Below are 15076 nucleotides of genomic sequence, written 5' to 3' on the forward strand. Positions count from 1 at the left end.
AGTTTTGCAAAAAAACTTGTCCTATTGTATATTTATTTATAGCTTAAGTGGTTTATAGGTTGTTTTTTGTTGAAGATTTATGTAATTTTTAAATACGTTATTAATCTAATGTATTACAATTTAATTTTAAAGCCAACACTGGCACTGTTTCAAGCCCACAACCAACCCAGTTACATCGAAGAGCAAAACAAGATTGCTCTAATGAGACAAGGATGGTGTCCTCCTCCCTCAAGGATGCAGACATCACAGTTGTCAAGGAAGAGATCTGCAACTTTGGGAGGAATTAGCATGCCACAATCTTTTAAACCTATGACGGGGTTAAAGGAAAAGTTACAAGGGCCGGTATGTGACAATTTTAAATTAGGTTATATCTTATTTAAATAATTATTAAAACATCATTATTATAAATATTTGTATAGTTTGACTTCTAGGTTATTTCATTTAAAAAAATATTTACTTTAAAATTCTGTCGGTATCATAAAGTTTTTTCTGTTTCTTTCTTTAAAGCTGCTGTCACCTGTCCCACCAAAGCATCCTAAAACAGGAACAACAACAAGAACTCAACATTCTCGAGCATTTTCTCTCGACAGTGCAGTTCTGCGAAGACTTTCCATTGAAGATATCGTTGCAGCAGATATAAATGACCCATTACACATTATTAAAATTATTAGAGAAAAGTTAGTTGAAAACTAAAACAATTGTTGTCCAAAGAATTTAATAAATTGACTATAAATTAAACTTTTTATTTTTTAATAGTAAACGCATCGGATTTTTATACATGACTCCTCGAGTGGACAAATCTTCGAACAACTACTCTCCTTACAACCTCCGTATTGTTACACATGACCGAATTAACCCAGACGATTACTCAACGGTTAGTTTACAAGGCGTCACCCATGTGCAAGATGGAGAAACAGTTTTTACACACTTGGATCGCTGGGAACAGGAATACAAGTAAATTTTTTTTTGTTTATATAATTTTATCCTCGATGTGGGAAGGTCGAATGCGCGACCTGAACATAGAGTAACATCAGTTATTATACCGACTTGGTCCCAAGTTGCATGTGGCAGTTTGAGATATATATTATATGGATTATAGTTGCCTGATAATTATGCTGTTGATCAAGTGCTGGCTCAGCAGGAACTTATATCATTAACAGCGCCCTACTAAAGGGCGCTACCGCATGAGAGCAGTGGGGATTGAACCCACGACTTCATGTTGTGTAGCAAGTGTTCTTACAACTACACCATGCTGCGAAGTATATACTAGATGGATGTGATCAGAATCTTTGGTTTGTTACTCTTAGTTCTAAGCTTCACAAGTTGTTACTTTTATTTTTTATTAAAACACATCTCAAACTATAGTTTATAATTTATATTAAAACATATCTAAAACTCTAGTCTGGATGCTGCATTCTTTTTTAAGCATTAAAATGTGTGAAAAATCTTTAACATTACCCGAGTTGTAGGTTTTGTTATGATAAACAATTAATTTTTAACAATTCGCAAATGCATATCTATGTGGTAACAAAAAAAACACTTAATGCAAATTATATTTAAATTTTAAAAGGTCGTATTGCAAGCTTGTACACATTCCAACATTTAAATTATTTCGAAAGTGGAAAGCTTTTGCAACCTGGAGAGAAAATGTGAGACATCACAAGAACGAAACTTGCAGAAAGGCCTTGCAAGAAAATCTGTTTTTTCTTAATCCAGTAAGTTACATTAAAATTAAAAAAAAAAATTATTTTTTACATCTTATATAAGTAAAGTTTAGGTAAAGGGTCAAACACAAAAATAACACTCATGGTAATTCACCCGTGCACCACAAACAGCAGTTTTATTTATTTTACAGGGCTGGGAATTAGACTTACATATATACATGGTCTACTATGCTCCATTATACATAGATTTTGTGCCAAAATTTTTTACACTTTTTTATTTTAAGATATTTTTTTAAAACGATCACAATTTTTAAGTTTTACTTTTGATTAAACAATTTTTATTTTTAGTCTTTGCGTCCAGCACTGCTTAACGTAAGGGAGATGTGTTATCGCATTAGTGATATGGGATTATGTAGAATTGAAAAGGGTTACACTTACAAACTTGCACAATTCAGAGATGCTCAATTTAGACAACTATCTGAAGTTGAAGAGAGATTAGCTGAGTTTCGCACTTTGGTCAAGGAGGTTGTTAGAAGTGCTTGCAGGTAAATATTTAAACATTAAAATTATAAACTTAGTTTATTAGGAATAAGAATTGATGCTTTAAATCCATTTTTAAGGATGTTATTATTATTTTTGTATATTACGAAAAAGCATATTTTTTAGAAACTCATTAGCTAACTTATATTGTATAATATTTAGGACTGCATTATTGGAAGCAGGATTTACACCAGATGATTACTTTTATGATGCTGAAAGTCCTGGTATGATAGGTTTGGGGGAGGATGGTCTAGTGCCTGGAACAGCCGGATCTTCTCTTCTCGTTCAGGTACTTATATATTTAGTTGTTAGAAAACTTGACATTCCCAATTGAGCCCCTAAGATTTGTTAAATTTAAATGTTTTTAAAATACAGTCGCAAATGGAAGATATGTTTGGTGATGCACCAGAAAAAATGACGTACACCGAACAAGCAAACAAGCGTTCACATTGCAGAAGACTTACAAGCTTTATTCGGTATCCAAAGAAATTTCATAAATTTTTATCTATTTAACTTCAATTTACAATGTAAGTTATTTAATCTAGTATTGCAAAGCAGTAGCAAAGGCACTAGGCTTTACCACATTGTACCCTCAATACTTAGTTATCGCTCTTAAGAAAAGTAAATAAATAGGCCCAGTTCATAAACATAACTATTCAATGCATAAAACTGTATATATAAAATTTCATTTCTAAAGATTGTGCATTTTATTTTAAAACTAAATTATTTTATAGATTGGCAGACTACTTGATAGTTAACACCATGCATGTCTTAGCTGTTAACTCAGTGTCAACATTGCTCAATTATTTGACAGAACAACTACTTCAAACACCAACTGAGGATGCTATTAATTCTTGGGCAGATGTAAGTGTTTATTTTTAAATTTTTTTTTTTAAATTAGAATTGTTATTCGAAATTTTTTTTACAAATTTTTTTTGTGGTTTAAACAGCTTTTGGCTTAAATTTTTAACATTTTAAAATAAATATTTATGATTATTTTTTTAACTGTATTGTTTGTTAAAAAAAATTGTTTTACAACCAATAGATATTATGTTACTAACAACACAGCAATAGGATATCACTTCCATACACAGATGAAATTACAATTTACCTTTCTATTGATTAAAATCTCTTGTCTAAAGCAAAAAAAAGTTTTAATATTTTTACTTAAAATATGTATATAACCTATTTAATATTTTATATTTTTCATAAGCTGTTTTTATAATTGTAGGAGGAACCTGAAGAAACAGAAAAAGAGAAACAAGTTTCAACCTCAACTGTTATTACAAATTTGCCAGGTAATGTTTATATATTTAGTTATAATTAAAATTTTTTTGTTAACAAATCTATTTTGCAAAACTGATTTTAACAGTATGCATGTCAATAATGCGATAATACCATAAGAATTACAGCAAACCTATTTAATTTAAGCTCTATAAGATTTTTATAGTTTTAAATTTTTTTCTTATATAAAACTTATTATACACAGGTGATGAAGAAGAGACGCCAGTCTTACCTCCATTATATTTGACTGAGTTTAATCTCGATGTTCAACTTTTATCATTTATGCCTAATGCTGATGACTTTCATGAGACATTAAGTGATGTTATTCAAAGGTTAATACATACATTTTTGTAAAAAAATTTTATTAGTTTTGTGGTCAAATTTCTTTAATAAAATAATTGATATGTTAATTTTTTAAATCATGAATTTTATTAATTTTTTTTCAATCTACTACACTAAAAATGTATTGTTTTTCAAAAATACATTGTGCCTAATAGAAAAAAAAATTTTTCAAATTAGATTCCAAGAGACAGTTTTATCTGTGGCCAACCTGGTAATGGACAATTACTTTGATGCATTTACTCGACCAGTAATCAATCACAAATATGAGGATAAAATTTGTGGAGATGGACCATCTTTGCTGGCGATGTTTGAAGATGATCGACATTTACAAGGACTAATCAACAATATTAAGGTTTGCCTAAAAAGTCACTTTTACTGACTATTAAAAGCTAGCTTTTGTTATTTAAAACTAGTTTGAAGTTGCCATTTTTGGATAATATTGGTCTTCTGAAATTGCTTCATCTATTTTTGTAATATTTAGGGTTAAGTTTTAGATTTATTTTATCTAACTTAAGATTTTGCTAAATAAACTTTTTTGGGTTACAGGAGTCAATTAGCAAAGCATTCTTTGCTGCTGATGCTTACTCAGATACATTGAATCATTTCCATGAATTCTTTCGGGAAAATGAATTGCTTGATCTTGATTTGTTGAAGAAAGAAGACCATGATGTCAAGTAAAAAATTATTTTTTTTATTTTTTTGCATTCTTATGTGTTAAATTCTAATTTAAAATATTCTTTTTTAACAATCTTGTTTTGGCTTTTGACATGAATTTAAATTTTTTAGCTTTTTCTCTGAAGCTCTTGCTAGATATCATTCCCAACACAAAGCCGCTTGTGCAATTAGAACGAAACGACCCATAGGAATGTTGTTGGTGGATGCTGAAAACCTCAAGAAAAGACTTATTCCCAATCCTAAACGGTGTCTTGAGGTTTGTACAAGTTTTATCTTTGTGTTATTTTTAACTTTTTAAACAAAAATAAACCCAAAAAATGTCATAATGTGACAAATTTTGATAGACTTGCATGTCTTGTTAAAAATACATAAAATACTAACTTTGTTTGAAGTTACGAACCATTAACAATCCTGAATAGTATGAGTAAGCTGTTCTTAAGTTTAAAACACTACCCCAGTTGCTTCATCAGTTTAAAAAATGTTCCTTCCTTTTTTATTTTCAGGCTATTAACAACATCTTACCAGAGCTTGCTAAACGCCAGATGGACTCTATTATCAGTGAAGCACAAGATGCCCAGTTCAAACTTGAAATGGTTCCAGCTTCGACCATTGAGTTTGTTGAATCTCTGTCTTTCTTGGACGAAATTCAGGACAGGATTGAGCCCTTAGATGAGAGTTCTACTATTGTTGTGTTGATGTATGATTTGATTGAGAAATATCAAGTGCCCACACCACCTGAAGACTTTGCTGTATATAAGGTAGCACACACTTGATTGTAAAAAGGGTTAACATTTTTTGTTTTATGTAGGTATGTTTCTTGTAACAAACATACTACTATTGGTTTATTTCAATAAAAATATTAAGAATGAAACCTACTTAAACCGTCTTAAATTGAAAAATATCTAAAAAATAAATTTCATGTTCAGGGTACGAATTAACGTTTAAAAAACGATTCGCTAAAAATGAGGTCGCATTTTTAGAGTAATTATTAGGTTCAAGTCATAATCTTCGTTTTTTTGTAACACTTGACGCGTTGCGTGGCCTTTTTTAAAATGTAACCTATTGTTAAACAATTGTTAAACATATTTTGCAAGAAAAACGAGACATTTTTAATTCTTTTAAGGCTGTGTTATGCATTTAAAAAATTGCGCAACAACTGAACGATCTCGGGAGCGAAATTTACGCCTTGCCAAAACATGGAAAGTTGTTGTTATTAAATGACCTATAGTAACCTACATTTACGCAGGATTATGAAGATGTAATTAAATTAGTGTGAAACCGGTGTAAAATAGATCGTAAAAATATACACGAGAGTTTTATCACTGCCTGAACCTTTTTTTTGTTGATTCGCTATTTCTAATATATTTGTAAAAACGATTCGCTAATTTGAAAAAACGATTCGCTTTTAGCGAATAGCGACCCGTTATTTCGTTCCCTGATGTTGCTTAAAAGTTTCAACACTGTATTCAGTCTTATGAAAAAAAATATTTTTCTAAATTTTATCTATTGTGTTTTAGACATTGCGACCTTCTATCCATCTTGTTCGTGATGCAATTGACAAATCAGTGTCAGAAAGAGATGCGAACGTGGACAAGTTTTGTAACCATCTTGACAAAGACATTGCTGAATTAGGAAAAGAAGTTAAAGCCATCAAGCAAGAAGGACAGGTAAAGTAATTGTTAAAAAATTAATAAAATAAGACAAGTGACTTTAGCTTAGAATGGTCAAAGTATAGATATTTATTTGATTTTTGTTTTCTACATGACATCTCCAGGATCCTTTTATTCTTGATATAAAATCTGACAAGGCTAAAGTCCATGGCACAATTGAAAAAATGATGAAAGGAATGGATGAACTGCAGAAAAGAGCTTTCCAGTATAAGTCATATCAGAAGCAATTTAAAGTAAGTTTACTACCCAAATAGGTATTTTTTTTAAAGTTGTCACCTAAAACATCTAATTTTCTTATTATTTAAAATATTACTTTTTATTCAATGTTTTAAATTTTGTTTCAAGGTTGAAGTGACCAAGTATGATGAACTAGAGGAAGTTCACGCTGAGTTAAAGTTGAAAGAATTGTTGTGGAACTCAATGGAGGAGTGGGATACAATGAATGAGGAATGGTTGGATCTTGCATTTGAGACTCTTGATCCTGAGGCAATGAACCAACAGGTATTGTGTAATTTTTTTAACAACTTTTTATTTTAGTTTGGATACAGTAAAATTTTTTTTAAATATTGTGTGTAAAATGAATTTTAATTTAAATTAATTAAATTTTAAAAGCACTACTTTACATAATATTATAATTTTAGGTTGCCAAATATGCTAAATATTCTCATCAACTTGAGAAAGGATTACCACCAAATGATGTTGTTCCAGTGCTAAAGGGAAAAGTCAACAAAATGAGAGACAAGGTAACATGACATCATTATACTCAACATTTTTTTGTAATTTGTGATATTGTTACTTTTTTTGTAATTTGTGATATTGTTAAGTTATAACATATACTTGGTTATTTTATAGATGCCTGTTGTCACAAATCTAAGAAACCCTTTTCTTAAAACTAGACATTGGGAGTCAATTGAAAACATTATTGGACAGAAGTTACCTACACCTGGACAAGGTGATTATAATTTTTTCTAATGACAAGGTCTTGAATGTAAATTAAACATGTTCACTATTAATAATCTTAAAAATTTTAAAACAATCAATAAATTAAAAAAAATAGGTTTTAGTAAATAAAGCTCTTTCTTACAACCATGCCAATAGTTTATTATTTTTTTTTGTAGCTGCCACAACAGAAGATGGTGAGCCTGTTGTGTTAAATTTGAGAAGTTTTAACGAGTGGGGTGTGTTTGAGAATGCTGAAGCAATTGAAGAAGTTTCGGGACAAGCATCAGGGGAGGCCTCCCTTGAAACTATGCTGAAAAAGGTGATTGTTAAAAATTTAAGGTTGACAAGCCTAGTTGAGAATTACATTTAAAATACTGCTTACTTTTATTTACAAAAAAATAATAATTATTTATAACCAGGTTGAAGACAGTTGGAAAACAACTGAGTTTGCAGTCTTGGCTCATCGAGATTCCAAAGATGTTTTTATTTTGGGCGGTACAGAAGAAATTCAAGTAAATAATAATCACATAATCTAAAATTGCAAATAATTCAGTTTACTTGCTCTATAACTTGATCAAATGTTTTTTTTATTGCCAGGTTCAACTTGATGACAGTAGAGTAAGCATAGCAACAATAAGTTCATCCAGATATGTTGGTCCTATCAAAGACAAAGTTGATGATTGGCAAAAACAATTAAACCTCATGAATGATACTCTGGTAAATAAATTGATTACTTATGTTTATATTTTCTATATTTATATATGTTTTGTCTTAAACAACTTCAAAGTTTTTATAAGCATATTGTTAGCAACACACTTGTTAAAATGATAGTTTTTTGGACATTTTTATGTAAAGAATAGATTATTTTTGGGTCTTAAAGTTTGGATAAATATTTGCTTTCTTCAGGATGAATGGTTAACCTGTCAAAGAAATTGGTTGTATCTTGAATCCATCTTCAGTGCACCAGACATTCAGCGTCAACTTCCAGCTGAAGCAAAAATGTTTATGACAGTTGATAAATCTTGGAAAGAAATTATGAGAAAGGTTAACAGACTCCCAAATGCTTTAAGGTTGGTATAGGAACATTTTAAATTAAAAATAAAAGTATTTATATATAAAAGTGATCATTTGTGTCAGATAGTTTTTAAAATATAAACATAATATTGTTTTGTAATGAGATTTGTAGCTCAATCTAACAATTATCTTGTCTTCTGTAGGGCATCCACCCAGCCAGGTTTGGTCGAGCAATTTCAAAACAACAACTCTTTGTTGGATCAAATTCAGAAGTGTTTGGAAGCTTACTTGGAGTCAAAGCGAGTTATTTTTCCTCGATTTTACTTTCTTTCTAATGATGAATTGTTGGAGATTTTGGCTCAAACAAGAAATCCACAGGTAAAGAATTGGTGATATATAACATAAATAGTGGTACGTCATTGAAGTATGTTTCATGAAAACAAGTGATTTGGTTTTTAGTCATAAAATGTATAGCCAAACATTTACCTTAATTTACCATATTAAAATAAATATTTAGGGTATATATTGAAATGCACATTTGAAGTCTTTTACCTAAATTTACCGTCTATATTATGAAATATTTAAAAATAAAAATTATTATAAAACATTGTTTTTGATTCTAATTTGTCAATAAAAAAAATATTAAGAAAAATGAACATCTGCAAAATATCTTAAAATAAACTCCAGATAAAATAATTATTCCTGTTTTTAGGCTGTACAACCTCATTTGAGGAAATGTTTCGACGCAATTGCATTGTTGGAATTTGGAACAGTAGCAAACCCATCAGATGGTAAATCTACACCGAGTGGAGAAGTTCAAATAACTAACGATATCCTTGCAATGATTTCACCCGAAGGAGAAAATGTCAGTTTAGGAAAAGGATTAAAAGGTAAATAAATTTTTTTACATTATGTAAAAGTTCTTCTGGGCAATAGAGTATTTTTGCAAACTAAAATAAATTTTCTCTTCTTTAATTTATAAACTTAAAATAAATAATTTGTGTGTTATTTTTACTTATTTCTCAATTTATTTTTTAGCCAGAGGAAATGTAGAGGATTGGTTGGGTAAGGTGGAAGAGGGAATGGTGGTTAACTTAAGGAAAATGTCGAAAGCTTCCATTGCTGACTTTCAGATAAGATCAAGAGAGGAATGGTGTAGAGCTCATCCTTCCCAGGTTAAATTTTCATCTTATTATTACAACAAAAGTTCATTTAAAAAGATTGTTGCAATTTAAACAATGCAATAGATAATTGATTATATAATAAAAACAGGTTACCGATTTCATGGTTTAAAATTTGCGATATCAGCTTGAGGTAGATTTTAAATACCTTCTAAATGAAATTTAGAATCACTTTTAAATTAAATATTATAAAATTAATGCCAAAATCAACTAGTAAGTTTACCAATTTAAAACTTATTAGTTTTTTTTGATGATAATTTAAAAAACGTAATTTCTAAATTTTAGGTTGTTTTAACTATCTCTCAAACAATGTGGTGTGTTGAGGTGAGTCAAATACTCGCTGGTGATTGTGAGGGTGGAACAGAAATAGGTTTAAAAGAATTTGAACAAACCTCATTTGCGAGGTTGAACAGTTTGGCTGCTCTTGTTCGAACCAATCTACCAAAACTTCATAGAAATAATATAACAGCTCTGATCACTGTGGATGTGCATGCCAGGGATATTATTACTGATATGGTAAGTTGGTTTACTTCTATATTAATGCAATAAACTTGCCATTCATCAATTGTTTATGACAGTTTATTTCTATGACTACTAAATCATTATACTTTTACGCAATTACATAACATAACATTTGGTAAGATTATCTTTTGTGATTAAAACTTAAAATTTTATTTTAGTAAAAGAACTTTTTGTAAAAATGAATTTAAGACAATTTTTACTTACGCATGACAATTTTTACTTACGCTGATTTTCTATAATTTTTTTTTATTCAGGTTCGAACAAATGTTGACACACCCACCAACTTTGAGTGGCTACGACAACTCAGATATTACTGGGAATCAGATATAGATGACTGTGCTGTAAAATGTGCCGGTTCAAGATACATTTATGGTTATGAGTACTTGGGCGCTTGCCCCAGATTGGTCATCACTCCACTTACAGATAGATGTTATCTGTGCCTTATGGGTGCTTTGCAGGTAAATTATATAAAATTTATATAAAAACATTACCATGTAAGAGTTTAAATGAAGATTTTTGTTTGTAATGAAAAAATAAAATTATTTGTGTGATTGAAAAAAATAGCATTTTGTGGAACAAAAGAAAAATTTTATGATTAAGAAATTTTACAAGTTACTAGGTACTCTGTAAAATTAGCCACCACATAATCAAGAATAAAATTAATGAATATATTAAAATTGTAAATATTTTTAGCTTGATTTGGGAGGTGCACCTGCTGGTCCTGCTGGAACTGGCAAAACTGAGACAACAAAAGATTTGGCAAAAGCTCTTGCTAAGCAGTGTGTTGTGTTTAACTGTTCAGAAGGTCTTGACTTCAAGATCATGGGAAGATTTTTCAGGTAAATTATAAAATTAAATAATACAAGTTTTACAGATATGCTAAATTATCTTAATGTCATGATGTTTTGTACATTTTTATTTTCACATTGGTATAAGAGTTTAATTTAATTTAATTTTTTTATGATTTATATTTTAAAATTTGTGTCTAAATATTTTTTTGAACTAATAATTCAATATCATACAACAGTGGTTTAGCACAATCAGGAGCTTGGTGTTGTTTTGATGAGTTCAACAGAATTGACATCGAGGTGTTGTCTGTCATTGCCCAACAATTACTCACCATTCGTAACGCAAAGTCTTCTCGAGTCACAAGATTCATGTTTGAAGGAAGAGAAATTAAGTTGGATGCAACTTGTGCAGCTTTTATTACCATGAATCCGGGTTATGCCGGACGTACTGAGTTACCAGATAACTTGAAGGTAAAATATAAAAGTTAAAAACTTTTTTTGGCTACACAGTTATTAAATAAGTTGTTTATGTTTAATAAATTTACAAGGCTTTAAACAATTCTAACAGGCAATTAAGTGTTTTAAACAGATATTGACAATCAGTAACCTGTCGCAAATTGGATAAAAATGCAGCCTTTTGTGCAGTCACTAAATTAGTAAACCTTATTCAAACAATATTTATGTCATCTTCTTTGCTTTGTTAAAAAATGTAACGATGTAAATTGCATTTTAATATTCAGAAAATTTATTTTTTAAGGCTCTGTTTCGTCCTATTGCTATGATGGTTCCTGATTACAAACTTATTGCTGAGGTGATCTTGTACAGTGAAGGTTTTGAATCTTCCAAGACTCTGTCGCAAAAGATGACTCAAATGTACAAGCTTTGCTCTGAACAGGTACAAGAAATGGGATTTGTTACAAAATCTTGTAATGAAATAACAATATATTATAAATTTAAAATAAAATCATTTTGTTGAATTGACATTTAAATTTCCTGAATTTATTGTATATATTTCCATTATAATATGGATTAACAAATATTGGCTTTTTATTTAATTAAAATTACATTGATGTAACAATTTTCTTTTATCAAAATTTACATTTTATTTCATTTTGCTTTGTTTTTAGTTGTCACAACAAGACCATTATGATTTCGGAATGCGAGCTGTCAAGTCAGTGTTAGTGATGGCTGGATCACTTAAGCGTGAAAACCCAACCATCCATGAAGATATTGTGCTTATCAGAGCACTCAGGGATTCGAACTTGCCCAAATTTCTTGTTCAGGTCAATTTTTTATAAATTTTTTTTTAATTTAGCAAATAAGAAAATTATAGGCACCGTTTTTATATTTATTTAAAACAACAGCATTTTAATAACTTAACTTTATTAACATGCGATTTAATGTATTTTTGTAGGATGCGCAATTGTTTCGTGCTATCTTATCCGATTTGTTTCCGGGGGTTGAGATTCCAGATCATGACTATGGTGTGTTTGAATCAACCATTAAAACTTGCTTGGTGGAAGCCAACTTACAACCAATTGCTTCCATTGTTAAGAAGGTAAAATTTAACTTAAGCAGTCCACTTAAAAATAGTTTTTTAAATTTTTGACCAAAACATTTTTTATTATGTTTAAAACCATTTTTAAAAAATAATGAATCACTATTTTTAGGTGATACAATTATATGAAACAATGGTTGTTCGGCATGGTGTCATGTTGGTTGGACCAACTGGTGGCGGAAAGACCACTTGTTACCAGATATTAGCCAACACCTTAACCAGATTGCATGAAGATAAGATAGACAATCCACAGTACAAACCAGTTAAAACGTAAATATTGCATTTAAAAACTTTTTAAAGACTTTTTTTTTTAAAAAACTTTTTTTATTAAAATTTTGTATGTTTGATCTATAGTAAAAAAACACAATACAAATATCTGAAAAACATACTTAAATTTCTTTACAGCATTTCTACTTTATTTTAATGTTTATGTTACCTTTTTTTAGCACTGTGTTAAACCCCAAAAGTATTGCAATGGGAGAGTTATATGGAGAAGAAGATAAATTAACACTGGAATGGAAGGATGGTTTAATGGCAATTAGTGTTAGGCTTGCTGTACAGGTAAGAAGACAATTAATTATGTTTTTAAAAACATACTACTTAGAACCATACAAAATATAATAAAAATCACATTTAAAAGTTATCTAATTAATCTTTATTTAAGAAAAACATTTTTAATCATAAAAACTAATTTAACTCTTTAAATTTGTCATAATTTAAGATTCAATTTTTTAAATTTAAACTTTGGTAGGACACCTCTACTGACCACAAGTGGATAGTTTGTGATGGTCCAGTCGATGCATTGTGGATTGAAAACATGAACACAGTGTTGGATGACAACAAAATGTTGTGTTTGGCAAATTCTGAGCGAATCAAGTTGACCGATCACATGCACATGTTGTTTGAAGTTCAGGTAAAAAAAAACATAATTAAAGCAAAGATTTATAATGTTTAAAATAGTAAGACCATTTGTTTTGGTAATTTAATGTAATTTGGTGAACATGAAGCTTTGAAACTGTAACAAAGGCTACAGAAGTTTAGTTTAATATTGTTTAGCTATTTTAATTAAAATTTTTTTTTACAGGATTTAGCTGTTGCTTCCCCAGCTACAGTATCCCGATGTGGAATGGTCTACATTGATCCCAATGAGTTAGGCTGGCGACCTTATGTGACAACTTGGCTTAAGACAAAGATGAGTGAGCAAGTAAAAGAGGAGACAAGGCATTACATTATCGATCTTTTTGATGCTTATATTGAAGATGGCATTAGGTAAGTTTTCAAGCATTAAACCCTTTAACTTGCATAAATATTATGATCAAAAAGGGGATTTGCTAAAAAACTAATAACTTTTTTACTTCTTTAATACCTAACGTTGTGTTCTTGTTATTATTTTGATTTATTGTGTTTAGATATGTTGAAAAATCTCTAACTCAAGCCATGCCACAAGTTGGAATAAGCAAGGTTGCCACCTTGTGTTCACTTTTACAATCTTTGTTGCTTGGTAAAGGTGGCCCTGATCTTAAACAGGTACTTAAAAAAAAATAAATAAATAAAATAAAAAATAAAAAAAATTTTTGAGACTTTCTGTGTTTTTATTTATTAAAAGTTTGTACTATATCTTTTTTTTTATTTATAGCTGTTTTTACTCATTTACTAATAAATAATTTTTTAACCTTTGATTTTCTTAATTTAGGACCCATCAAGGCTACATCCTTTTGTAGCTCATGCTTTTGTATTTTCTTATGTCTGGTCAGTAGGCGGAAATATTAACGAAAATTGTTTTGAGCCTTTTGATACATTTTTAAGAGGACAAATGGAAGACAATCCAGATATGAAGGTAATGCAATATAAAGCAGTAACATTCAAAACCGGCAGTGTGGTGTAGTGGTAAAAACACTTGCTACATCACCATGAGGTGGTGGGTCAATCCCCACTGCTCTCATGCTGTAGCGCCCTTGAGTAAGGCGCCATAAACGGTAAGAACTTCTGCTGAGCCAGCACTTAATCAGCAGCTTAATTAAAGGGCAATTATAATCTATATAATATTCCAAACTGCTAAAGGTAACTTGAAACTGGGACAAAGTAACTCATGTTACTCTATGTTTAGGTCACGCATTCGACTTTCCCACATCGAGGATAAAATATATATAAAAACAAGGCTAATTAAAGTTGTATTTGCCGACCAAACATTTTGCAACTGATATAAACTAAATGAGCTCTATGTGTACGTTATAGGGTCAACCAAACAAAACTTATCACATGTTTATAATGTGGATAATGAAAAACTATTAACTAATTTTTTTAAGTTAAATATACTGGCCCACAATATTTTTTTAATTATAAAATTTTTTTTTCAGATTCCGTCTGGGGCTGACATGTTCAGTTATTATTATGATTTCGACACGAAGAGATTTGATTTGTGGGAAAGAAGTATCACCGCTTTTAAATATGACACTGAAATTGCCTTTTTCGATATGTTGGTGCCAACTATTGATACTGTGAGGTATGGTTACCTGATGGACAAATTACTGGCTGTGGAAAAATCTGTATTGTTTACTGGTAGGTTATGTAAAATTATTTCCTGTATATCTATTACTAAGTATAATAACTTATTTTTTTACATAGGTTTGTGTTAAAATTTAATTACGAAATTCTAAGCATGTTGCACAACTATTTATATACCTGAAAGTAATTTTTAGTTTATGATATATTTAAGATAGCACTTTTTTGTTACAATTACATTAATGTATCAAAATAAAGTCCTGAATAAAAAACTTTTAGATCAAAACTTTTACTAAACTAAAAGAAAATCAGCAAGTTAATTGTTGGGCTCTTAATTGTTAGGCTCTTAAATAGCCCTAACCAGACCAATTATATGGATATGTAATATCATATA

The 15076-nt window shown here is 29.9% G+C and overlaps 1 protein-coding gene across 1 annotated transcript in view; it reads left to right on the forward strand.

Annotated features, from left to right (window-relative positions):
* The window catches only part of LOC145751251 (dynein axonemal heavy chain 6-like), a 29581-nt gene that overhangs the window by 651 nt on the left and 13854 nt on the right, over positions 1-15076 (forward strand). Inside the window, exons 3-42 of the mRNA XM_082567357.1 lie at positions 133-342; positions 508-677; positions 757-954; positions 1571-1715; positions 2013-2209; positions 2367-2493; positions 2580-2680; positions 2939-3068; positions 3436-3502; positions 3694-3820; positions 4008-4182; positions 4377-4504; positions 4617-4761; positions 5009-5263; positions 6023-6172; positions 6280-6408; positions 6521-6676; positions 6817-6918; positions 7028-7127; positions 7294-7436; positions 7537-7629; positions 7715-7834; positions 8024-8187; positions 8335-8509; positions 8844-9021; positions 9170-9306; positions 9598-9828; positions 10089-10292; positions 10528-10673; positions 10862-11093; positions 11380-11517; positions 11750-11905; positions 12037-12180; positions 12293-12450; positions 12627-12741; positions 12932-13093; positions 13265-13449; positions 13590-13707; positions 13874-14017; positions 14538-14739. Of these exons, the coding sequence (XP_082423483.1) occupies positions 133-342; positions 508-677; positions 757-954; positions 1571-1715; positions 2013-2209; positions 2367-2493; positions 2580-2680; positions 2939-3068; positions 3436-3502; positions 3694-3820; positions 4008-4182; positions 4377-4504; positions 4617-4761; positions 5009-5263; positions 6023-6172; positions 6280-6408; positions 6521-6676; positions 6817-6918; positions 7028-7127; positions 7294-7436; positions 7537-7629; positions 7715-7834; positions 8024-8187; positions 8335-8509; positions 8844-9021; positions 9170-9306; positions 9598-9828; positions 10089-10292; positions 10528-10673; positions 10862-11093; positions 11380-11517; positions 11750-11905; positions 12037-12180; positions 12293-12450; positions 12627-12741; positions 12932-13093; positions 13265-13449; positions 13590-13707; positions 13874-14017; positions 14538-14739 (6157 nt within the window). The remainder of the gene's footprint in view (positions 1-132; positions 343-507; positions 678-756; positions 955-1570; positions 1716-2012; positions 2210-2366; positions 2494-2579; positions 2681-2938; positions 3069-3435; positions 3503-3693; positions 3821-4007; positions 4183-4376; positions 4505-4616; positions 4762-5008; positions 5264-6022; positions 6173-6279; positions 6409-6520; positions 6677-6816; positions 6919-7027; positions 7128-7293; positions 7437-7536; positions 7630-7714; positions 7835-8023; positions 8188-8334; positions 8510-8843; positions 9022-9169; positions 9307-9597; positions 9829-10088; positions 10293-10527; positions 10674-10861; positions 11094-11379; positions 11518-11749; positions 11906-12036; positions 12181-12292; positions 12451-12626; positions 12742-12931; positions 13094-13264; positions 13450-13589; positions 13708-13873; positions 14018-14537; positions 14740-15076) is intronic.

Source organism: Corella eumyota, chromosome 4 (genome assembly GCF_963082875.1).
Source record: "Corella eumyota chromosome 4, kaCorEumy4.1, whole genome shotgun sequence".
NCBI lineage: Eukaryota > Metazoa > Chordata > Ascidiacea > Phlebobranchia > Corellidae > Corella > Corella eumyota.